Source organism: Amborella trichopoda, chromosome 4 (genome assembly GCF_054954075.1).
Source record: "Amborella trichopoda isolate Santa Cruz 75 chromosome 4, AtrichopodaSantaCruz75HAP2 v2.0, whole genome shotgun sequence".
Lineage (NCBI taxonomy): Eukaryota > Viridiplantae > Streptophyta > Magnoliopsida > Amborellales > Amborellaceae > Amborella > Amborella trichopoda.
The window spans coordinates 11,809,686-11,834,819 of record NC_142339.1 but is presented as its reverse complement, the minus strand read 5'-3'; the positions used below and the strand labels follow the sequence as shown (position 1 = coordinate 11,834,819).

The window sequence follows — 25,134 nt, the reverse complement described above, 5'->3', positions numbered from 1 at the left end:
ACTCTAATCCAAGATTAACGGTACTTATCATACTTCGCACTATCTCAACTATCTTAACTACGGCCCTATTCCTTCCCTCGACAACCCCATTTTTTCGGGTGAGTAAGGCATGGTGGTTTTGTAGACAATTTCATATTGGACACAAAGATCTTGGAAGGCTTGGGAGGTGTGTTCCCCACCCTTATCTGATCTAAGGGTTTTGATGGTTCGACCTAGTAGGTTTTCATCTTCCACTTTATATTGTTCGAATTTGGTTATGGCTTCACTTTTGTTTCTCATGAGATAGGTGTGACCAAATGGGAATGAGATAGGTGTGACCAAATGGGAATGGTAATTAATGAATGTTATGAAGTACCTCATGTGCCCTATGGTAGACACATTCATAAGTCCACACACATCTGAGTGGATTAATTCTAAAAGACTAGAGACCCGTTCGACCTTTTGGTGGGACTTCTTTACTATCTTTTTTTTAAGGCATGCATCGCATCTATTACGAGAATCGATATTCATTTTATCAAGCAATCATTCTTTCATCATAATATGCATTCTCGATGGATTAATGTGACTTAACCTTAAATGCCATAAAGTAAAATTTTTTACATCATCACCCATGTAGGCAAACTCCTTTTTCATTTTGATTTCATAAAGCCCTTGAACCAAGTGAGCTATAAAAACAAGGTCTTTATTAATAGAGCCATCATGCACTTAGACCTTTTCCTCCTTGAACAAGGGCACAAACTTGGCTTTACTTATCTTGGAAACCCAAATGAGATTCTTCCTCATCCCGGGTGCATAGAGGGTGTCCTTAAGCACGAGAGTCTTACCATTGTGAGCTCTAACACATAGTCCCATTTCCTAAGACCCTTTCCATTTGATTTCCATCCATATAAGATTATGGGTATCGAGTTTGACATCATAAAACCTTCTAAAGCCCTTCATAGAATTTATCACTTGGATAGTAGCCCCCAAGTCAAGAACCCACACATCTGCCTCCTCGTTGACAATCAAAGTCTCATGGACCTCGCAAGCTCTCTGTTTCCTTGGTCTTCCATTGGTATTAGCTTGAAGCTTACCGGTATTGGGCTTAAGAGCAAAATGAGGGTTTTGTGGAGGAGGAGGATACCTACGAAACTTTTAGGTATGTCCGTATTTCTTGCATCTAAAGCATTGTACATTCGAATAATCTTGGCTTGAGGGCCAAACTGACCTCCCACCTACCATCATGGGTGTGGGTGGTGGTTTAGGCCTAAAAGGCATGAGGCTTGCATGGTTTGGTGGGTAAGCATGAGTTTTAGGAGGGTAAGGGCTAAATGGTTAATGAGAGTATGATTTTCCCTTTTGCTTCCCCTTCCCTTTCCATATGCCTTTCCCCTTTCTTTTCTTGTTCTTAACATTATCACTCCTACTCACTCCCACAATACATGTATTCACTATAAAAGAGTTAAGAAGAGAAGTAGAGATAGAAGTAATGAGTAAGGGAGTAGAAGAAGATGAGGGTTGGTGAGATTTTACTATATGGACCATGAAAAATAGTCCGTCCATTACCATCCTTCTTTGCCCTTCCCCTTTCATAAAAAATGCAATCTCCTCCACTGTTGTAGGCTTATCTTTGGCCATCAAATTGGCCACAAGGGTCTCCCATGAGGGAGAGATCGAAAGCACAAACATCGTCTTCTGTGTCACCTCATCATATGAGTGACCGACTCTCTCACTCTCTCTTATACAACTCTTGAACTCTCTTAGATGATCACCCACTTTGGTGTGATCATCCATTTTGCAACACATGCAATTCCTCATTCTAATGATCCTTTGAGCTTCATTTGATGTGTCGTATTTCTTTTTCATGCTCTCTATAATATCTTTGACACATATGGAATTTTTATACTCCTTAACAAAGGAATCACTAATGGTTGCAAAATTAATATTCATGGCACTTTGGTTTTTGTTATGTCATATCTCATATTCATCCTTAACAACTTGAGGAACATTGAATGCCGACGGATTGCGTGGTCTAGAAACCAATAATGGCAATAGATCATCTTCATGAAACACATAACAAGTTTTTCTTCTCCATTCGGAGAAGTTGGTTCCATTGAACCTCTTATCCTTAAGCAATTCGGTGAGTATTGAACGGGCTGCTATGGGTTCCTATTTGACACTCTATAATCCCTCTAAAGACCCTAAAAGAGGATGTAAATGCAGCTGCCTCTGATACCAATTGAAAGGGGATACAAAGACTAGAGAAAATTTCTAAGCCAAAAAACAAGGCAAAATAGATACCTTCAACAAGCCACTTGCTAAAAATCAAGCTAGGTGAATAAGTTTCAATTTTTTTATATAAAAATTACAACCAGTTCTAGCCTTATATAACCACTGTAAATAAACTCAAATACCAACCCCTTATAGGGAAATTACATATAAAGCAAGACTAGTTTATGAATTACACTTTCATAGCACAAATTACATAAACTATGTCCCAAAGCTTAAATACATCATGCAACTAATCTAAACAAAATTCTAAAGAATAAAATGAACTAAACAGGAAATTATAATTCCAAACTAAAATAGGGAAGCCATGTTTCAAACCCCTTGTGCTGGAGCTATGTAATTGGGACATATAAGGACTTAATTTTGTCCCTTCGGATTGTACAAAAGTGGTTCAATGTCACAAGGATGTCTAATCCAAATGGGAAGAACTTACAAACCTTAAAATAACTTCTTAAGATCTCAACACACTAGAATTATCATCCAAAACAAGATGCAAAAGCTTTGAATCAAATCGGATAAAGAACAAGAGAGTTATGGCTAAACTACACACGGTGGTCCCTCAGACCACAAAAACAGTCTTGTATGAAAAGATTATGAACCCCTATAGGTAAAAACGTGATAAAAAATTTCTAAACATGGAGTGACACTTTGAAACTAAATTATTTGATGGGTTTGAAACAAAATAATTAAGGGATACTATGCATGATCATGGATTCTCATGCATATAGGCTATAACTCACGAAGGGCCATACTATAAAAAAGCATGATGAAAAAGTTGATCAAATGGGGATTCTAAGATCAATGAAAATTTTCGAAATTCAAAACTCCAGCAACTATAGATGCCAAGGATATGATCTTATGAGAAAAACAAATTCAATGGAGTTTACCTTGATAAATGCACACTATAGACTTAAGCATAAGAAAGAAGGACCACCATCAAGGTCACCATTAATGGAACTTTAAAAGCTCTCTCTCTTCAATTTTCTCTCACAAAACCTTAGAAGGAGGGGAGCAACAATTTTCCAAAATAGTTCAAGAGTTGAGATAGTGTGCTGTTATAACATGAGTGTAACTTTGGATTCAATCAACACCCTTTATGCACTAATCCAAAGGTACGTGAGAGGCTAATGTACCAAGCCACCCATCCACATCCAACCACTAGGATGAAGGGATGGAATTTTACACTATTATCACTTACCGTAACTCTAAGTTATGCCACTTTACCATTTTGTACTTGGCCCATGTTTTTGTTCCAATTATATCAAATATGGCCGTACAAAAATACCCTTAGTTTGTTTTTAATAATGTATTAGAGTAGATAACCACAAAGACTAAAAGGCAAAGAAGTAATTGGCAAAGCTTACACATGTGGACATATTCTTCTTTATCAAAGCCAACCACTTTGTAGATCTAAAAGTTCAAATCAATAAATTTAAAGATAATGTCCCCTTTACACATGTGTGTGAAGATATTTTTCAACTCAAATTTGAAAATACATTTTCTCTTTAATATCAAATAAATTAATTAATTAAACTTCATACATGCCATGCATGACCCATGTGTGAGTTAATTAAGACGTGATAAAAAGAGGGCCTTAGTTTATAATATTATATAACAAAATATAACAATATATAATAAGACACCATAGCACAACCCCTTATAAAATAAGCAACCAAATGCAAATGTAGTTCCCTGCCTAGGGATCAGTGCCCAGCTGGGCAGTGATCCTAGAGTGAGGTGTGGGTGCCATGTGTCTTATGGCCACTCGAACGTCACATGACACTACCAGGTCAGGATTATAGTGAAATTTGAGCCAAACAATAAGAAAACCCTTATTATTAATTTTTTAGAAAATAAAATTCCAAAATAATTCTCTAAAATTCACAATAAATATTTAAAGTATTTTTGAGCAATTATTAGGTTTTTTTCATCATTATAAAATTGGATAAAAGGTATAGAGAGATCCCAGGCTAATAACTATAGGTATCGGAGTACTCCATTGAGCTAGTCTCGAATGATGTTTCGTCGAGTCTCAGATCGACCCAATAGACCTACGTTCTACAGTCTAAAGCAGTGACACATAATTGGTCATATCAAAACCGTTGAGCCAGAACTTTCGATCATTTGGCTCCCAATGGATTACATGTGTCTCCCTGTTGGACAAGATCCAACTCAATTACAAGGGTCCTCTCAAAACACATGTGCACTGGCTCTTCCAAACTTGGATATTACATTTGGAAGAGTGGCTTCCCGTACGAACTGAAAATGCACATGCTATGCATGGTCTCATGTCAGGATGGGGATTGATGTCTCTTAAGTCTTGACCATTTCATACAGGGCGAATACTCAATAAATAATCGGGTTCTATTTTTCTCATTTGGATTCTCCAAGTCTGGCCAATTGCAGCGAAACATGAGGCTAACCTATAAAATCCTGACTAGGAGGTGACCCTCACACCTCCTTGAGAAATTTCTTTCTCAACACGTGAACTCTCGATGCCTCATGCGTACTCGGGGTGAAAGAATCTGGGCTCCATTTCGCAAGACGTCAAGATTTCAATCTCTCAATTGCTCCCACAGAATGAGATACTACTGGAATTTAGGCTAGGCCATATTTCCAACAAATTTTATAAGTGTGGCTTACTTCAACAGTATAAGAAGGTAGCCTTATACAAACCTCACCCTTTATAAAAAAGTGAGCCTTGTTATTCATTTGGTAAGGAAAAGCAAGTGACTCCTCACCATATATTCTTCTTTCTCAGAAAAGGGAGCAAAATGTAATTCTTCTTTTTAATAAAACGTGAACGAGCCCCTTACCAATGAGAAAAGTTTATATAGAGCCTAGGCTCTAAACAATCAAATTAGAATCTTTCTAAAAACTTTCACTAGAAAAGGTTGTTTTGATGCCCAAATATTATCCAATTGATCATCTCAACATTTCTCGACATCAAGATGTATGGACATGAGAAACACATGGACTTCAAATTTTTAAAATAGTGTATTTTTTAACACATTTTTGGATCCTCAATTTTAAAAATTTCCAAGTTTTTATAGATCTGTCGATCTACACTATCTTTAAAGCTTTAGTCTTTATAAATAAATATAAAAATATATTTTAAGGCTATCACAATGATTTCGAATATTGAAACCATATTTCTCGATACTATTTGAAGGTAGGCTCTAATTTGATTGTTTAGAGCCTAGGCTCTTTACAAACCGCACGCCATTACCAATTAACTCTTGTCAAAGTCTTCCCATTGTTTATTGTATATGTTAACCCAAGTCATTGTTGTCAATCTTAATATCTCTCACATACACGTACAAATACAAAAAAACAGGTTTATATAAGGTTGAAACCTTAAAATGTAGGATTAAGATGCACCCCAAAAATCCATCGTAAAACATTGTTTTGATATTGGAGATCTAATTGATAATCTCGACATTGAGATGTATGAATATAAAAACAAAAAAATATTTTGAGTCCTCAAAATAATGTATCTTGCAAAAATATTTATCGATCTACTTGATTTGAATTATTTTTAAAGTTCAAGATTTTATAATTATATATGAAAATAAATTCTTAAGCCATATTAAGAATTTTTTACACCAAAATTATATTTTATGATAAAATTTATAGGTTCGTCTTAATTTGATTGTTTAAGGTTGCAACATTATGCAAACTACACCCCAAAAACAAAGTGCTCTCTCTCTCTCTCTTCCGCGCAAATACATGCACAAATAAAGCTCTCTCACACTCAAAGAAATCTGTCTCTCTCTCTCTCTCTCTCTCTCTCTCTCACACACACACACACAAAACAAAGACGCACAAATGGCATTTTGCGCAGCCAACTACACTTGACCGCACTTTGAGAATTGGGGTGGCAATAGACTCCGACCCAGGTATAGGTCCAAATATTGGACCTCGCAAGTAGGGTCGGGGTCCAAATATTGGACTGGTCTGGGTCCATGTCCACCCTACCCAAATAGTGTTATTATTCAAATAATGGAGAGTACTCATTCTCTCTCTCTCTTAAATGGCTTTGAGAGGACCCGACTTTCTACATTCCTCATGAAATTTTTGTGTCACTCAATCATGTGGTCAATGCATTGTGAGTATCTTCATGTTCATGTGCAGAAATTGTATGGGAAACAGTCGCACATGGCACAATGCATAGTTGATAACGAAGTTTGAGGGCCAGCTCTTGTAGAGAAAGTCGCATTTTTAAATTCCTCATCTTGAAATCAAGATACAGGGAGATGAAGAGAAAAAAGATTTTAAGTTTCAAACAAGTCATCTTTATAATATATTATCTAGAAACTTTCTAAGATTTTCAAGTATTTATTGATAATTTGAGTTTCAATTATTTTGGAGCTTTAAAATTTACGATTGGGAGTGCAATAGATTTTCAGTCCATCAAAAAGATTACCAATATCAGAACTGCACCTTCGGCATGATTTAGAGGTGCACCTTACTTTGATTATTTCAGGTAGATACTTCAAGTAAATTGTAGCAAAATATAAATTTAATTCTTTCACCTTAATAGGCAGGCAACTGGGGAGGCAAAGGACCCCCAATGGACAACGTCAACCAAAATACTTGTGAACACTTGAAAATTAAAGTAATGTTTGGAAAAATACCATATAAGATGGCATAACCCCCCACAAAAATCATTAAATGGGCCAAAAAAAATTCTTAGTTAAAAAAGTTTACTGCAAAATTTCTCATTATTAATCAAACAAGTACGTCCTAAAAAGCATAGACGGGTAGAGTTTTGAAAATACTCAGCGATTACACGGCTGGGTACGGCACTCTGATTTGTGAACCAAATTAGGTAACGTATAAAACCAATCTAATATTTCTAAAATTATTAGTCATGAAATGGGTTTTAGAGGCAATGATGCTTCTTGGCTCTCAAAAGACCCTGCCAATGTTTTTTATAAGAATAAAGGGTCTGTTTCTCTCACATTGTTACGATAAAATTTTAGCTAATTTTAGTATTGGCTTTCAAAGGGTCTTTTTCTCTCACATTGTTACGATAAAATTTTAGCTAATTTTAGTATTGGCTTTCAAAGGGTCTTTTTCTTTCACATCCAAAACCTCAACACTATCTTTTCTTATATTTATCTCCCAGTCAAGTAGTTAATAAAATTGGGACGATAATACCATTTTTAATAACTTCCGTAATATTTTGTATTTTAAAGTTTTTAGAACTTCTCTCTCTACCGAGATCTCATGTTTTGTCCCTTAAATATATCTCTCCCCAAACTGTCCACTCTCTCGCTACCAAAATCTCAATGTGCCCAAACTCTCTCTCTCTATTCTCAAACTCTCTCTACAAAATCCCAAACTCTCACTCTATTACTCTAGCTTAAGTAACAAGCCTGACAATTCTTCAATGGAAAATTAATTTTGATAGATATTTGCTCTAAAGATATTCATAGTAAGAGTTAAAAGGCAAAGCAGCATTCTACCATTTGCAAACATTTTCGGTTTTGCGGTTCTCCCAGCGTTCTACCGCTTACAAGCATGCGCATGTTTGATTCAGAACTTTTTTCGTGAAAACATTTCCATATGAAAGGAGTCCCCCATGTGATCAGATATCGAACTTTTCTCACGCCAATTGAAGCACGATAGGAAAGTTTACCATAAAAATGGACCGATTGATGTGAAAAAAACACTCCTTACCTAATCACCTGAGGGATTTCTTTTGTCTAAAAATATTTTTACAAAATAATTCTCTTACAAACTAAATATGCAAGATAATTTTCTAAACTTTATCTCTTTTTTTTGTTTGACAAAAGTTTCAAAGTTTTATTAAAGCAATTAAGCAAAAGATATTACATCAGAGAGCAAAATAGAGGGAAGAGAAGCCCCGACTTTGACCAAAGTATCAGCAAGGACATTCACCTCACGATACACATGGGAGAAAGACACTGAAAGGGAGGCAGAGAGATCTAAAATTTCCAGCCAGATGGAACTGAACTTCCAAGAGATAAAACGTACCTTCTTGCAACAACCAATGCAAGATAAATTCTAGACTTTATCAGGACAATATATATACGAGTTAGAAAAGGCCAATACTAAAATTAGCTTTTAAAAGATCACACATCTAGACATCACTAAGGATGTCTAGAATTGGGGCTTTAAGTGAATATATAAAGACTTTCATAACAAAGTATCAGTAGAAACAAGGGTGCAGTTGGCATAGGAATGCATCCGTAGGTGTAGAGGGAAGGTACACCTTCAAATTTTATCATGGTATATAATTTTGATATAAAATGTTCTTAGGATTATCTTAGAATCTATTTTTATATCTAATTATAAAATTTTAAATTTAAAAAATGGCTAAGATCAAGTAGATCTATAAACATATGAAAATTTTGAAAATGGACGTTGTAGATAATATGTTATAAAATACATTATTTCTGAGACTTAAAATCTTTTTATTTTTCATGGTCACACATCTCGATGCCGAGATGATCAATCAAATGGTTTTTCAACATTAAAACTATCTTTTCCGATGGATTTTTGAGCTGCATCCGTAGATGTAGAGGTAAGGTTGCAACCTTATATAAACATTTTCCTAGAAACAAACACCCGAAATAAATAACTAAATAAATAAATAAAAGGTGCAGTTGGCATACGAATGCATCCGAAAGTGTAGAGGTAAAATGCACCTTCAAATTTTATCATGGTATATATTTTTGATGTAAAATATTTTTAGAGTTATCTCAAAATCTCAAAATTTAGAGAAATATGAACAACCCACTTCCCAATTGACCCAAGTCAAACTCTGTCTTCTATAACATTCTCTCAAAGAGGTATCAATGGGTTATTCTTGACCTTCTCTAAGGCAGTTATCCATCGATCTCATCAAAGAGAGCGAGAAATTTCTGTGTTGGGGCAATATGCTGCCCCTTTTTTGTAACAAATTTTAGTGGGAAGGAGGAAGTTTACATATTGAACGTTAAAAAACGATGATTTGTGCCTAGCCTGTGGAAAAAAAGGGCCCCTGCCTTTAGAAAAAGAGAACAAATTAAAAACATACAAAGGCCACTAGAGGGAACAAGGGACCACATATGGGCGTGGGGCCACGTTTGTAGGGTAACTTCGTGTGTGAATGATCAAGCCTCACAACGACTTTTGTTTTCTGTGTGGATGTGTTCTTCGTTTTTCTATATTTCCTTTTCTTTACATTTTTTATTTTTTATTTTTATTTTTTATTTTATTTTTTATAAAAAGACATGAAACAAGGAAAAATGAATAGGTCAAAAGATCTTTTCAAGATTATTGTGATGAAAGAGGAAATAAAATGTGTTGTAAATATTTTTTAGAAATATTTTTTTTTTTTACAGGGATAACAATATTCAAGTATCGTTTCTCAAGAGAATAAGGAAATGACATAAAATCTTGCCCTCAAGTACCTGATGACGTTTAAGCTTTGGCAGTATGTGCGATACACGAGGTATACTCTAAAGCCCCGAAGAAAAAGAATAAAATCACACTATATACTCAAAATAATCAAATTTCATCAAGCCTAAGTATTTCTTATGCTTCACTTGGTACATTTCTACGAGTAGTTCTCATTTACAACAAAGTTCTTTACTATTATTTTCAAACAATAAAGATAAAGACTTGGTTGACAAAGAAGTTGTTGTGCCTTTATCATGAATAATATTACATTTAATATTGTCAATGCACAATCATTTATTAATATGATAAATGCATGTATGAATTATAATATTGGTTACACATTGTCAAGTTATTTATCTTTTCCCACTAAATTGGTATAAGAATTTAATATAGAAGTTCATGCTTATGTAGCTTCAATAAATAAGTTACGTGTTCAATCAGAATGCACTTTGATATCAGATCTCTGGTCTGATATAGAAAATGATTATTTCCTCAATGTTGGTGCTTCTTATCCAAAGGGGTTCAGTTTTTATAAATACATTTGAGGTATCTGAACAGAGAAAAACATGATTATTTATTGAAAAGGTGCTTCATAAATTTATTGAGGAAAAAGGGCCATTAAATTTTGTTCAACTTGTGATTGACAATGGATCAAATTATGGAGTTTCTAATGGTCTAACAGAATCGAAATTCCCTCATATTCATAAGACACGGTGTGCTGCCCATAAGATAGATTTTCTTTTAGAAGACATTGATAAAGAAGTCACTTGGGTAAAAGATGTCTTAAATGATGCTAAGCTGATAGTGGATCTTTTATGTCGGCATACCATTATTTTATATTTAATGAGAAAGCCCATGTGGAAAAAAGAAACTAAAAATTTATTGTAAAACCATATATGTCATTAATTGTGTGTTACTTTAATTCATATTGCAAGTACAAGAGGGTTTGAGATTGATAGTTGCATCCTCTGAGTTGAGAGCTATGAGTTACGGCAATAGTGAAAATGGAAAAAAACTTAAAAAAATAATTTTAAGCCCCAATTGTGGAATGTACGATAGATACAAACACCACATTAGAGCCTCTTATTAAGGTGCTTCATTTAGTTGAAAGTGAGGAATCAACCATAGGATACTTATATGAAGCAATATAAAGGACAAAGGAAGCACTGAAGAGAAATTGTGATAGTAATGAATCTTGATATATTGAATTGTTGAAGAATTTTGAAAAGAGGCGAAAGAAAAATATAATTCACCTTATTCATGTGGTTGTCGTATTTCTTAATCCATCTTTAATATGTGGTGCCTTGTCAAATTTTATAATTATGAAGTGAAGGTTGTCATTACCTTGATTACAAATAATATGATCCCCAAGATAACAAAAATGCATTCTTTTTAGAGTTGTTGAAGTACCATATGCAAGATACAAATGTATTTGATGTTGTTGCGATAGGATTATTGTCAGCAACTCATTCTCGCGAGTATCTTGTTGTATTATTAATTTTTTACTATTTTAAATAAATAAATCTTATTTTACTTTTACTTGTATCTTAAATATGTGGCCAAAAAGTTTCTCATTGCGTAGGAGTTTTGTGGGACTTATGCAGAGAAAGTAATCTGCAAGTTTAAATGGTTGCTATTCTCCAAATCAGTTGTCCTGCAAGACTTCGACCCTCTACCGTCCTTTATGAGGAAAAAGTTTATATGTATCCTAGGCTCTAAACAATCAAATTAGAGCCCACCATAAAAAATATCATTAGAAGAGGTTGTTTTGATGCTCAGATATCCTCAAATTGATCATCTCGACATCAAATGCATGGACATGAGAAAAAACTGGATTTCAAGTTTTGGAAATAGTGCATCTTGTAAAACATTTTTTGACAGACAGTTTTAAAGATTTTTAAGTTTTCATAAATCCGATACACTATTTTTGAATGCTGTCACAAAGATTTCCAGTATTGAAATCACATTTCTCGACGTTATTTGAATGTGAGCTTTACTTTGATTGATTAGAGCTTTACTTTGATTGGTCAAAACAATATAAAGAGAATAATTGAAAGTCAACAAAAAGCCAAGTCTCGACAACTTCATGGAAATAGAAAAATTGGAAAATGGGATGACATGAGAAAACTTGAAGGTGATTAACCTCATTCTACACTTTAAAACCGGATAGACCGGTTGAAATGGAGACTGGACTGATTCGATTCCTTGAAACGGCTGATCCAAATCTGCTAAAGGGCAATCCAGCTAAAATTTTAAGAAAAACCTAATAAAAAGTTTACATGGGGCCATTTTTTCGATGTTTGTTTGATGATTTAAACTTTAAATCATAAGAAAGAATAAGAAACATAGGAAATTAGGTAAAACTAGAGAGAAGGTCGTTGATACATAATTCTGATTCTCAAGGCGCACCTGATAAAAATTGATTAAAATACCCTTGAAAAGTTTTGGGGGATAATTTGGTCAACTTGTATTTTACAAATTATTTTTTTTTATACTTTTATTAGATTTTTCTATTTAAAGAATAGAAGCTCAAAATTTCAAGTAATTTGGATTTGTATATGGAAAATGAAAATTAAAATACGAAATGAAGTTGTGACCATTGGATTGGGCCCATATATATATATATATATATATATATATATATATATATATATATATATATATATATATATATATATATATATATATATATATATATATATATATATATATATATATATATATATATATATATATATATATATATATATATATATATATGGAGATATGGGAAAAGATCCTGTCTGTCAGCCCACAAGCTGATATCTATAGTATCAGCCAACAATACAGATTGAATCTAGGCCCAATCCAATGGTCCTCATTTCGTATTTACATATTTTCTTTTTTCTTCTAATCCAAATCACTTGAAATTTTGAGTGTCTATGCTTAAAAAATATTAGAATCTAATAAAAATATATAAAAATAATAATTCAAAAAATATAAATTGGTCAATTTATCTTTTTTGAATTATTTTTTAAATATTTTTTATTAGGTGCGTCTTGATGAGTACAATCTACGCCTAAATTTTCAAGTGATTTGGATTTATAAAAAAAAGAAAACAAAAATTCAAATACGAAATAAGATTGTGACCGTCAGATCGGCCCATATTCAATCTTGGTCATTGGCTGATACTGTAGCAGTTAGTCTGTGGGCTGACAACATCCATTACATATATATATATATATATATATATAGATATCAACAGAGATTTTAGAATTCTTCTTGGAAGATAAGTTTTCTATAAGGCTTAAGCTTTATGAAAACAAAATAAACTCTCCCATCAAATCCTCATTTGGAAGGCACTTTTGGAAACATAAATCTCCATGACAGCTTTAAAATTAATTTCCAACACCGTCAATGAAATTCAAAACTAAAAAAATAGAACAGATCTTGCTGATCTATGAAAATTTATTTTTAGGGCTAGATAGACGACCTAGATAATTTGTTACAGTGTACACTGTTTTTAGAGCTTGAAATCTTTTTTTTTTCACAACCATAATGTTCAAGCCAAGATGAATGATGTAAATGTTTTCTAATGCTTGAATTGCAGTTTTTGATGAGTTGTGACGTAAGACTTTACTTATTTTACGACAGCTGCCTAATCAAACAATTTCCAAAATTAAATGAGTGGGTAAATCAATAATTTTACCAACAACTTTAACTACTTTCTAGAAAGCTTTCATTTGGGTACCTCTTGAAGAAATTTGGTTAAAATAACCTAAAATGCTTTTATTTTAGTTTGTAATCCTAATCAAGCTGCCCACTTAAAACACTTTTATAGCAGCGATTACAAACAAGTAGTTTCAAAAAGAACTTTGTTTCTATCTCAATCAAAGAATGCCACTAGGTCTGCCAACAGTCCGGTCAGCCTTGGCATGAACTTGGGCCGAATTTTATGTTCAAGCCTAGGCTCAAAATTAAACTGTAACTTGTAGCTTGGCCCGGGCCCGAAGTATATCACTGAGGTTCAGGCATGCCCAAAAATTAGATTGGGCAAGGCCTGTCCCTATTTTTTGTGCTGTGTGAAAATAATAAAAAAGTACCCAAGAGATAAACTATTTAACATTCCATCAAATTTTGTTATTTGATTTTAAAAATCTCTTCAAGAATACATGATCATGAGTTAGAATAGTTGATATTTCGAACTAGTCTAATCAATTGTCCTAAATATATGTTATATACAATATTAGACTAGGCTCGGGCTGGGCTCAAGTTCCCTCACCCAACCTAAAAATTGTTCACGTCTAGCATATCATGTCCAAGTCATCCTGTGGACTTTAAAATGGGTCCAGACTCTAGACCCGGCCTTAGGCCAAGCTGTGCGATGAGACCTGCGAACTCACCCGGCCCAGATGGCAGCTCTACTTGCAGGTGCATTGCATTGGCTACAATATTGTTCGCTAGAATCAGTGACAACCGCGGCCTCTCATTTAATGTTGCAGCATAGAGAATGGATTCAATACCATGCTTACTAGGAGAGCTTATTCCATAATGCTTCCCTGGTGAGTGTCAGTGTCTTGTATGCTATTGCGTTTCATCCATTTGAATGTGTTTTGAGCTGTGATTCACGTTGGAGCCACCCAACATGCGAAGCTCATGGTGTCTTGTATAGTCCAGAGTAGTGTTTTAAAATACGGATTGGTGGGGTGGATCATTTGTCTACCGAGTCTTGATTGTGATCGGCTGCATTGGATTTGGCCGAATAAAAAAATATGAAAAAAAAGAAGAGAGGAAATGAGGTCTAACAGACCTACAAAATGGGGTAGTATTGTAAAGTAATGAAATAATGAGGGAAATGAAAAGAAAACAAAACACAAATAGAAGGGGTTTTTAGAAGGGATAGGGTCGATTTTTTATACTTGCCGAGAATCGGCTTGACTCGAATGATTACCATTCTAGATTGACAATTTCCAATCCAAATTGATCCAAATTGATGGACTTTAAAATACTAATTTAGTTTGGCTGGTGCTATGGTTAAATACTCTTCGCTTTACCTTGTTTTCCCTAGTTAGAATAATGTTAGGTCCGTCTAAGGGTATTTTAGTATTCAATATTCTCGATTACGGTCAACTTTTATGTATTTGCAAAGAAAGCGGATCTACTTTTGTCTTTTTCTTGTTTTTTTAAAAGGAAAGGGTTTATACAAGATGTCGACTTTATATTATTGAAGGAAATTAAACCTTAAAAACCTATAGAAAAAAATGCTTCGATGCTGAAAAACCCTCAAATTAATCATCTTGACCTCAAGATATATAGATATAGAATGAAGAGAAGCCATCCAGTCAAAAGATAGAATAATTAGGAGGTCCTTGTTATTTGTTACATTTTTATAAATTGTATAATTAGTAAAGGGTGCAGTTTGTATAGAGCCAAGGCTCTAAACAATTACATTAATACCTACCTTGAAATAGTTTCTAGAAATGTGGTTTCAATACTGAAAATTTTTGTAATAGCTTTAAAATATATTTTCATCTTTATTTATGAAGTTTAAAGCTTAAAAAATAGTGTAAATCGACAGATCCATGAAAATATGAAAATCTTGAAAATTGACAATAAAAAATGCGTTACAAAATACACTATTTCTAAAACTTGAAATCTATTTTTTTCTTATGTCCATACATCTTGATGTCGAGATGATCAATTTGAAGATATTTGAGCATCAAAACAACCTCTTCTAGTGCAATTTTAATTGTAGGCTCCAATTTGATTGTTTAGAGCCTCGGCTCTATAAAAACTTTTCCCAATAGTAAATGGTAACATAGGCATATATGTGGAAAAAGGAAAAACTGAATAATTTGTATCTCCAAAACACTCTTTAGAAAATTAATCAAGATTTACAACTCAGATTGCTCTATAATGTAGAAAAATATATGGTAATTCTTTTTTTTGGTAGCCGACAGGCTTGCTTGCCCATGCGAAACAATAGTTGGGAGTATTTTTTAAAGCGATTGTCAACAAAAAGACCATTTATCTTTTGTACGTTGAGGTCAATCTTTCCCACTCATTAGATGTGAAAATAAAATTGGTTCATCTTATATGTTTATTTACCCAAAATTTGCTTTTGCCCCAAATTATTATTCCAAAAAAAAGACGAGCTACATAAGGGTTCCCTCATATATAAATAATGTTGCCAAAAACGCTTTCTTAATTTTAGCAAAACTTTCATCCAAATGGATAAAACTAACAAAAGAAGATAACAAATTGCCATTCTACCCGTGGTGGAGACCTCGTCCCCTGTTATTTACTGCGACAAGGTTTTTCAAATGAGGATTGTATCCTATGAAGCGGTTCATCTTTATTATAATTACTCGATTTCATAGGGTTTCATGAATGTCAAGAATTTTATTTTATTTTTTACTTTTTTTTTTTTGTTTGATTTTGAGTGCAGTAAAAGATCCACTCACACCACCCGATTTGAAAACTGATAGAAAAGAGTGTTCGTAGCCGCTTATACTAAAAGTAAATGATTATCTTTGTACACCTTTCCTACCTTTAAAATGGGTGATCGACCAACCAAAATACAAAATATTACAAAAATGGTTCAAATTAAAAAAACAAGATTTTGGGTCTTGCACCCAGCATGCTCGTCAAGATATATCCATTTAAAGAGCAACTATAGAAGTTACCATAAAACTTTAGAAAAATGTTATTATTTAAGGGCAAAAAATCCCTCACAAAGTGGATAGCCCACTAGCTCATATAAACATAAGAGCTCAACGGTCCAGAATGAATATAGGCCGATCTGACGGTCATGACTTTATTTCATATTTAAATTTTATTGTTTTTTCTACAAATTTAAATAACTTGAAATTATAGGCGGGTATTCTTCAAAAATAGGAGAATCTAATAAGAATATCAAACAAATAATTTACAAAAAATAAATAGATCAAAATACCTCTAAAACATTTTGGGGGTATTTTGAAGAATTTATTTTTTGTGAATTATTTTTTAAATATTTTAATAGGTGTGCCTTGATGAGAAGAATGGACGCCTAAATTTAAAGTTATCTAGACTTGTAGAAAAAAGATAAAATTAAAATACGAAATGAAGTCATAACCGATAGATCGGCCCATATTCAATTTGGGCTGTTTGGTTCATATGTTCAAAATCTCAGCTTTTTCTTATATATATATAGAGAAATGATCCTATAGGACCTTCTCTCACCCATGTATGGAGGTCCGCAAACAATCACTATTAAATTTCACACGGATCTCTAAAAAAGTCAAGTCCCACACCCTTGTGATAGCTTTTCTTGATATCCGTTCTAAATTTAATAGTGATCTTTTGGTGTCCTACATACATGGGTGGACGGGGGTCCTATAGGATCATTACTCATATATATATATATATATATCTGGGCAAGCTTTTTATTCTTGTGAATAATGGATTTATTAATTTTATGGTTTATTTTTTTAATAAATTTATTTTTGTAATGTATTAATGGGTACTTTTGTCATCTCCATAAGAGGTAAAGTTGAAATTTTTACTAAAGGACAATGTCAATCTACTAATAAAGTTTCAAAACACTAACTTCTAAAATGCCATTATACTTTAATAAAAATTTTAAATTTGACCATGCTTAATGGTTAAATTACCTATTAAAATAATTTTTTAAATAAAAAGTTAATGATCTTTTTGGTAAATACACTCATCACAACCCCTTCAAAAATTTACCTTTATATTTTGAGGGGTTTTAATTTATATATATATGAAAAATCTAAAATTAGCCCACTTGCTCATGTGAACATAAGAGCCCAACGGCTCAGATTGAATCTAGGCCAATCTGACGATTATAGATGTCCGATATTGTTTATATTTTATTTTATTTTTTGCAAATCCAAATCACATAAAATTTTAGGCGTGCGTTTATCAAAAATAGATGAATCTTTGAAAAATATCAAAAACATATTTTACCTAAAATAAATTGATCAAAATACCCTCGAAATATTTCGGAGTGTATTTTAATCGTTTGATTTTTTGCGAATAAATTTTTTATATTTTTATTAGGTGCGTCTTGATGAGAAGAAGACACACCTAAAATTTCAAATGATTTAGATTTGTAGAAAAATAAATAAAATTCAAGTGCTACCAAACATCCCTGATCGTCAGAGCGGCCTATAGCCCACTAATTCATATGAACATATAAGCCCAACGACCAAGATTGAATTTAGGCCGAACTGACTGTCACAACTTTATTTTATGTTTGAATTTTAATTTTAATTTTTTTTACGAATCCAAATCACTTGAAATTTTATGCGTGTATTCTTCTCATACAGCCGCACCTAATAAAATTATATAAAAAAAAATTACTGCAATAAATAATGATCAAAATACCCCCAAAAACATTTCGAGGGTATTTTGGATAATTTATTTAATGTAAAATATTTTTTTGATATTTTTCAAAGATTCAACTATTTTTTATGAATACACTCCTAAAATTTCAAGTGATTTGGATTTGTAAAAAAAAAAATTAAATTCAAATACTATCAGACATTCGTGATCGTCAAATCGGCCCAGATTCAATCTGGGCTGTTGGGCTCATATATTCACATGAGCTAGTAGCCTAATCCTTGCTTTATATATATATATAAGTAATTGGGGCATTTTTAATATATATATAATTAGGAAAAAACCTGAGTGAAATGAAAACTAAGAAATAAATCGGGACATTTTGGCCTCGTTAATGTTTGCGATGAGTTTTGACCCCTTAATGATATCTTCGGGTAATTCTTAATGTACATTCTTTTCTTTGTTTCATTTGACAACCCCGCTGTTTTCTTGGGCGCACAAACTTTAACCAAATAAATTATATATTTTTCTAGGGAGCACAAACTTTACCCAAATAAATTATATATTTTTCTTCTTTAGATGAAATTTTTTATTTAATGATGCAGAGATCTAGATGAAAATGAGTTGATTAATTATAGGAATCATGAGTAGATGGCGGAAATTAGATGTGTGAAGGTTTAAAGTTAAGCGCACTACATATTTTTCCAACTAATCTACAACTCTACTCTAATATTAGAAAAACGTTTCTATAGAGTTGAGGTGCTAAACAATCAAATTAGAATCTACCTCAAAAATTTCACTAGAAGAGTTGGTTTTGATGTCCAAATATCCTCAAATTGATCATCTGGACATCAAGATGCATGGACCTTAGAAAAAAGTGGATTTCTAGTTTTGAAAATAGTGTATCTTGTAACCTATATTTGGACCGTCAAATTTCAAGATTTTCAAGTTTTCATGGATCTGTTCGATCCATGTTATCTTTGAAACTTTAAATTTTATAATTAAAGATAAAAATAGATTTTAAGGCTGTTACAAAGATTTACAGTATTGAAAATATATTTCTCGACATTACGTGAAGGTGTGCTTTACTTTGATTGTTTAGAGCATCGACACTATACAAAACACACCCCTAATATTATTTGTGGACCCAAATATATTATTTGTGGACACAAACAAATTTGGAGGATAAACGAAAGCCATTAAAAGTCAGCAAGTTTTGTTAATGGTAAAAATACATAAAAAGAAAGTTATTGAAAGTCATCAAATTTTGGTAATGGTCAAAAAAAAAAAAAAAAAAAAAAAAAAAAAAAGTTGAAAAGTCATCAAAAAGCCAAGTCTTGACAACTTATCTCTTCATGGAGACGGGAAAAGAAATCGGTTTTAAATTTGAAGTTTTGAACCTTAGAAACAAAGATAAATTAAATAAAAAAATCGAAAACCTTTTAGACCTGACAATAAAAATATGAAATGCTCTCTAATTCTCCGAAACTAGTTTTTTGGTCCACACGTAAATTTTGCCTCCCCTATAAAAGGGACTCGCGAGGAGGGCTTGTAGCAAGCATTTTCATCAGTGCTTGTTTAGTCAATTGAAGCACCATGGAAGCTAAAAAAGGAGCCCTTCTTCCCCACCCTCCGCGTCTTATCCCAATATTATCATTCACTGCTGTCATGTGCTTTTTCGATTTCTTAGAGGGCTCCCCATTTTGTAGAGAAAATGAAAGAGTGGCCCTCTTAGATTTCAAAGCTTCTAATTCCAACCCAAATGCTACATTGAAGGTCCAAATCGATTCAGGGAAGGGGTTGAATTGTTGTGAGTGGGAAGGAGTGGAGTGCCACAGTTCCTCTTGTAGTGGTTCCAACCTTTATATTATTTTGGGATGGGTTGCTGTAATAATATAAATCCAACGGCCCATATTAAAAATGGGTTGATCTGATGATGACGATTTCATTTTTTAATATAATTTTAATATTTTTCTATAAATCTCAATCACATAAAATTTGGAATATCCATTCTTCTCATCCAGGCACATCTAATGGTGTGAGTCTCAGAGTAGATACGATACCTTGGAAAGATAGTATTGAAAAAGCGCCCTTTATGTCCTTCACAAAGGAAGGGAAGCCTCCAATCGCCATGAACGTCAAAAATGCTGCCACAAACATGAGCATGGACTCTGTAATGCTGAATGCCTCTTCCTTAACTAGACTCAGCCAGCTGCAACATTTGCAACTGAGGTTCTTTGCTGGTGTGTTGCCCATAAAAGGTGAGTCTCGTTCAGTTGACAGATTTATACATATTCTCTTCATCGTTGTTTCGTGATAGGTGATAGCAATTACTGAGCTCTCAAAATTTTCGCATGGTTATTTTATTATGGTTGCAGAGCTCTCAAAGCTAAAGAACCTGAGTGAGCTAATCTTGGTTTCCAATGAATTTAGTGGAGGAATTCCTGAGGAGGTGGGTTTGCTCTCTTCCCTTAAGAAACTTGATCTAAGGAATCACCATCAAGGACCCATCCCGGCATCCATTGGTGGCCTAACATTTTTGGTTGAGCTGGATTTGTCTTACAATGATCTCAATGGAAGAATTCTAGAGGAAGTGGGTTTGCTCTCTTCCCTTCAAAAGCTTTATCTAGATGGGAATCGGCTTCAAGGACGCATACCATCAACTTTGGGTAACTTGTCCCGTCTCAATGTTCTACAACTATATGGGAATCAACTTTCCTGTAGCATACCGGAATCTCTTGGCAGCCTATTATCATTGGAACGGCTTGACATCGGCGAAAATAAACTTGAAGGGAGCATACCATCAACTCTGAATAACTTGTCCCGTCTCAATGTTCTACAACTATATGGGAATCAACTTTCAGGTAGCATACTGGAATCTCTTGGCAGCCTATTATCATTGGAATCGCTTGACCCCCATGAAAATAAACTTGAAGGGAGCATACCATCAACTCTGGGTAACTTGTCCCGTCTCAATGGTCTAGAACTATATGGGAATCAACTTTCCGATAGCATACCGGAATCTCTTGGCAGCCTATTATCATTGGAACGGCTTGAGCTCGACAAAAATGAACTTTAAGGGAACATACCATCAACTCTGGGAAACTTGTCCCTTCTCAATGATCTACTACTATATGGGAATCAACTTTCCGGTAGCATACCGGAATCTCTTGGCAGCCTATTATCATTGGAATGGCTTGACCACGGCGAAAATAAACTTGAAGGGAGCATACCGTTTTCTATTGCCAACCTCTCCTCTCTTGAAATTCTTGTGGTTAGTGAAAACCACCTGCAAGGTTCTATCCCACGCGAATTAGGTAAGCTTTACTCTTTGAGTAGTCTTCTTCTCAATGATAATGACTTGTCAGGTGATTTCTCCTTCACAGTCTTTGCAAATGTTTCTAGCCTCAAATATGTCCACCTCTCTGCAAACCCTAAGCTAACCATTTCCCACAACAACTTTACGCCTGCTTTCCAGCTTTATAGTCACAAGTTGTCATCGTGTGACATGTGAAGGTTCGACTTAAGTTCTCCAGGCTTCCTATCGACTCAAAACCAGTTATTCACTCTTGATCTCTCAAAGAGCAACATTGTTGGGAATATCCCCTCGTGGTTACTCGAAAAGACTGGAGAACTGTTGTTGGATGGGAATTTGCTCACAGGAGTACAATTTTTGCCTAACATATCTTACAACCTCAATAATTTAGATATCTCTAACAACCCAATCAGTAGGAATTTCCCAAGAAATTTCTCTAGTTATTTTCCTAATTTGCAATCACTTAAAATGTCCCAGAATTTCCTTAATGATGACTTAATGTTTTACATTATTGGCTTTAAGCGATTGAGAATGTTGGATTTGTCTAGCAACAATATCTCAGGAAATTTGCCTTCCATTTTCCCCTATAACCTCATAATTTTGGACTTATCAAACAACAAAATCACTGGAGAAATACCCCCCAGTTTGACCAGAGGACATGACCTCATGTTTTTGAGCCTGTCTAAGAACTCCTTGAATGGACCATTGCAATCCAAACATTTCAAATTACCAAATTTGGTATCACTCCATCTAGATAACAATGCATTCAATGGAACCATACCGAGGAACTTGTTGCAGTGTAGTCCATCTCTAACTGTTTTAAATCTTGCAAATAATAAATTATATGCTCCCATGCCAATTGAATTATTTGGGCTTTTGGAATTGAAAGTGCTAATCTTACGAGGAAATTTTTTCGATCATATTCCACTCAAATTGTGTCAAGTAAAAAGTTTGGCCGTCTTGGATTTTTCCCAAAACAACCTTGAAGGTCCCGTACCTCCTTGCTTCAATACTTTTTCTGCATGGACAAAGGCATCCTTTATTGGTTCCATTTCATTTCGTTTTGATCCATTTTTTACCTTTTCTTCCAAATTTTGTTCTTATTTAGCCCTTACACAATCTCTCAAGGGAAGGTGGAATTTACAAAGGGAAATACATATAGTTATCTCGGGGATGCTCTTAAGAACATGACCGGTTTGGATTTGTCGGAGAACAAATTAAGTGGCCCTACTCCTTTAGACATGGGTCTTTTAAAAGAACTGGCCATGTTGAATCTCTCCAACAATCTTCTAACAGGTCCAATTCCCAAATCCTTTGGAGGGTTATTGGGTCTCTCAATATTAAATCTTTCTTAGAATGCACTCTCTGGTGAATTTCCTTCTCAATTAACATGACTTACCCATTTGTCCATCTTTTCTGTTGCAAATAATAATCTATCCGGTGAAATACCAGACACAACACAATTCTGTACTTTCAATGAGAGTTCTTTTAGTGGAAACCCAAACCTGAATACACAAGGAAAGAGGTGTTCGACAACTCTGTCATCAAATGTGCCAACTGCATCGAGCGATAATGATGGTGAAGATGAAGATGAAGATGAAGGAGATGAAGGGTGGGTGGAGATGACACCTGCGTTCTATGCTTTCATTGCCTTGGGTTATGCTATTGGCATATGGGGAGCACTAGCCCATGTTTTTTTTGGCAACAAGAGGGGACATGCTTGTGTGAGGGCCATGGACGCAATTGTCTCCCGACTTTTTCATGCATTTTTCCGTAAACATTAGAGTCATTCGACTTCTTCTCCTCCTGTTCACACACAATAACCCAATGGGCAACAATGTTACCATGTGGCACAATTACACTATTGTAGGGTTGTAAGATATGTAAAGGTTCGGTCAAAAGGTCGTTATTCATTTCCAAATTGCCCATCGGACTGAGGATCTTCGGAATGCTTGTTATTTTTTGTTTTAACTTTTTTTTTTTTAAAGTAAGGCTGTAGAGTCTTATTTAATGCTGTCCAAAGATGCCAACCGGGTTATACCTTTGAAAGAATAGAACAAAATCCGAACCTAACACCACTGGGTTTAGAGAATATGAAGGCCATTAGATGGAATAAGAGATCACGAATGGACGTAAACCACATTTTGGTAATCTTGGTGTATCAAAGAGTCTCTCAAGAACTTCTTTCAATTGTCCCCCATCAATTCCCACCATTAACATATCCAAAAAAAAAAAAAAAACAACTTTTCATTTTAGTTTTCAAGGCACGGTCTTGCTTAAGGTAAATTATAACCATATTTTTCTCTTTTAAATGAAGACGAGAATGAACTATTATTGTACGACCAGGCCACTAGGGAGGAAGGATTTTCTTGATTTAAATTTTTTTAGAAAAATAAAAAAATAATAAGCTAGATCTTAAAAACTTGATCTGACCATCCAAAACCAAGCAAATGAGCATCCAAATCTGAAAAAATACATATTCGTTTTCATTTGGAGCCAAACAAGTAGTTTTGTATGTATCATGGGCATGGAGAAGGAATGAAAAAAGATACTAGATGTTGAGAAAGTGCTGATGTTGAGAAAAAGTTACAACAACAGTACTCTTCTTAGGCTAGGTTAGTTTTCAAACTGCAGAAGCTACCTTATAACTTAAGCATAGTCTAAGTGACTCACGTCTATGGATTATTGATTATTATGTCAGAAAATGAGCAGCAAAAATGTTTTAACGTGCTGCGATCCAGCTTGTGAATCGCTGATCCAGACTGGGAATCAGCAGGGACTGAACTGGTTTTGCAAAGGTATCGGTTATAGCCAGTTCCCCACATAAAATTCCTCATTTCACATTTTTTTTTTTCCCCTTTTTTATGCTTATCTAATTTTTCTTTAGTTCTGCCCTTTTTTTATATTTATTTTTCAATATTTTTCTAGATTGCGGATCTAGTTATCTATCACAGATTTATGTGGTGGACCATTTACCCCACCGATTGAGGTGGACCATTTACCCCACCGATTGAGGTTTTAAAATACTAGTCCATAAAATGGCAATTTGAAGGTGCATGAGATGGTAGTTCCAAGGGCTACATCAACAGGGTGCAACAGCCTTTTTCTTAATAGGCCTCATGATAACTTTCTTTTCAGAAAATAGACCTTAAAATATTTTATTTTTGAGTTTAGCTCTCCACCTTTTTATAGTGAGCCAAATGGAGCTATTTGCCCCTCATAAAAGAAAAATGTTAAAAGTTTCTTTTACTTTCCATGCCTTTCCTATTTATAAAAAGTATTTTATTAATTTAAATGAGATTTCGTTTCATTTTTCAGATCAAGAGAACCTAAAAAATGAGGATAATTTGTATACAATGACAGTCCATGAGTATAATTCTTAAAATGGTGGCGTATACATAGTATTCCCTAAAAATATGTCTTATTACAATAGTATAATTCTATAAATTTAATTATAAATAAAAGCCTAAATTTTTCAAGGAGGTGGCCAAATCCACTGCGTTATTCCCTTGCTTACATTCATGGGCAATCTTGGAGGACTATATTATTTTGTACTTTCAAATAAGGTCCTCGCAACCTTAGAACGATATGTCGCTCCAACCTTATTGTACAGGGAAAAGTTTATATAAGGGTAAGGTTCTAAATAATCAAATTAAGGTGCACCTCGAAAATTCACTCGAAGAGGTTGCTTTGATGCTGAGCAATCCTCAATTGTATCATCTCAAGCTGAAGATGTATGGACATGAGATAAAATAGATTTCAAGTCTTAGAAGTAGTGCATTTTGTGACATATTACTAGACCGTCAATT

General features: G+C 34.0%; 2 protein-coding genes across 2 annotated transcripts; both read left to right on the top strand.

Moving 5' to 3' along the window:
- The first annotated feature begins 894 nt into the window (after positions 1-894).
- On the top strand, positions 895-21,154 carry LOC18430565 (uncharacterized). Its single transcript, XM_020665079.2, has 4 exons — positions 895-1,138; positions 19,700-19,819; positions 20,034-20,270; positions 20,388-21,154. Exons 1-4 carry the CDS (start codon positions 895-897, stop codon positions 21,086-21,088), a joined length of 1,302 nt encoding a protein of 433 aa, XP_020520738.1. The 3' UTR covers positions 21,089-21,154.
- Positions 21,101-23,538, top strand: LOC110006339 (receptor-like protein 54; the record flags this gene model as incomplete). Its single annotated transcript, XM_088864605.1, is given in 2 exon segments — positions 21,101-22,507; positions 22,741-23,538. Coding segments are annotated over 2 exon segments (1,776 nt in total), but the record flags the coding sequence as incomplete, so codon positions are not given.
- Positions 23,539-25,134: the final 1,596 nt, after the last annotated feature.

What these genes read in the sequence shown, in the direction of transcription:
- LOC18430565 (XM_020665079.2), top strand. Translation starts at nt 895, where the DNA reads ATGGGTATCGAGTTTGACATCATAAAACCTTCTAAAGCCCTTCATAGA. An exon ending in GATACCTACGAAACTTTTAG is followed by an intron (nt 1,139 to 19,699) that starts GTATGTCCGTAT and finishes TCGATTTCTTAG; the next exon opens with AGGGCTCCCCATTTTGTAGA. An exon ending in AGGGAAGGGGTTGAATTGTT is followed by an intron (nt 19,820 to 20,033) that starts GTGAGTGGGAAG and finishes CTTCTCATCCAG; the next exon opens with GCACATCTAATGGTGTGAGT.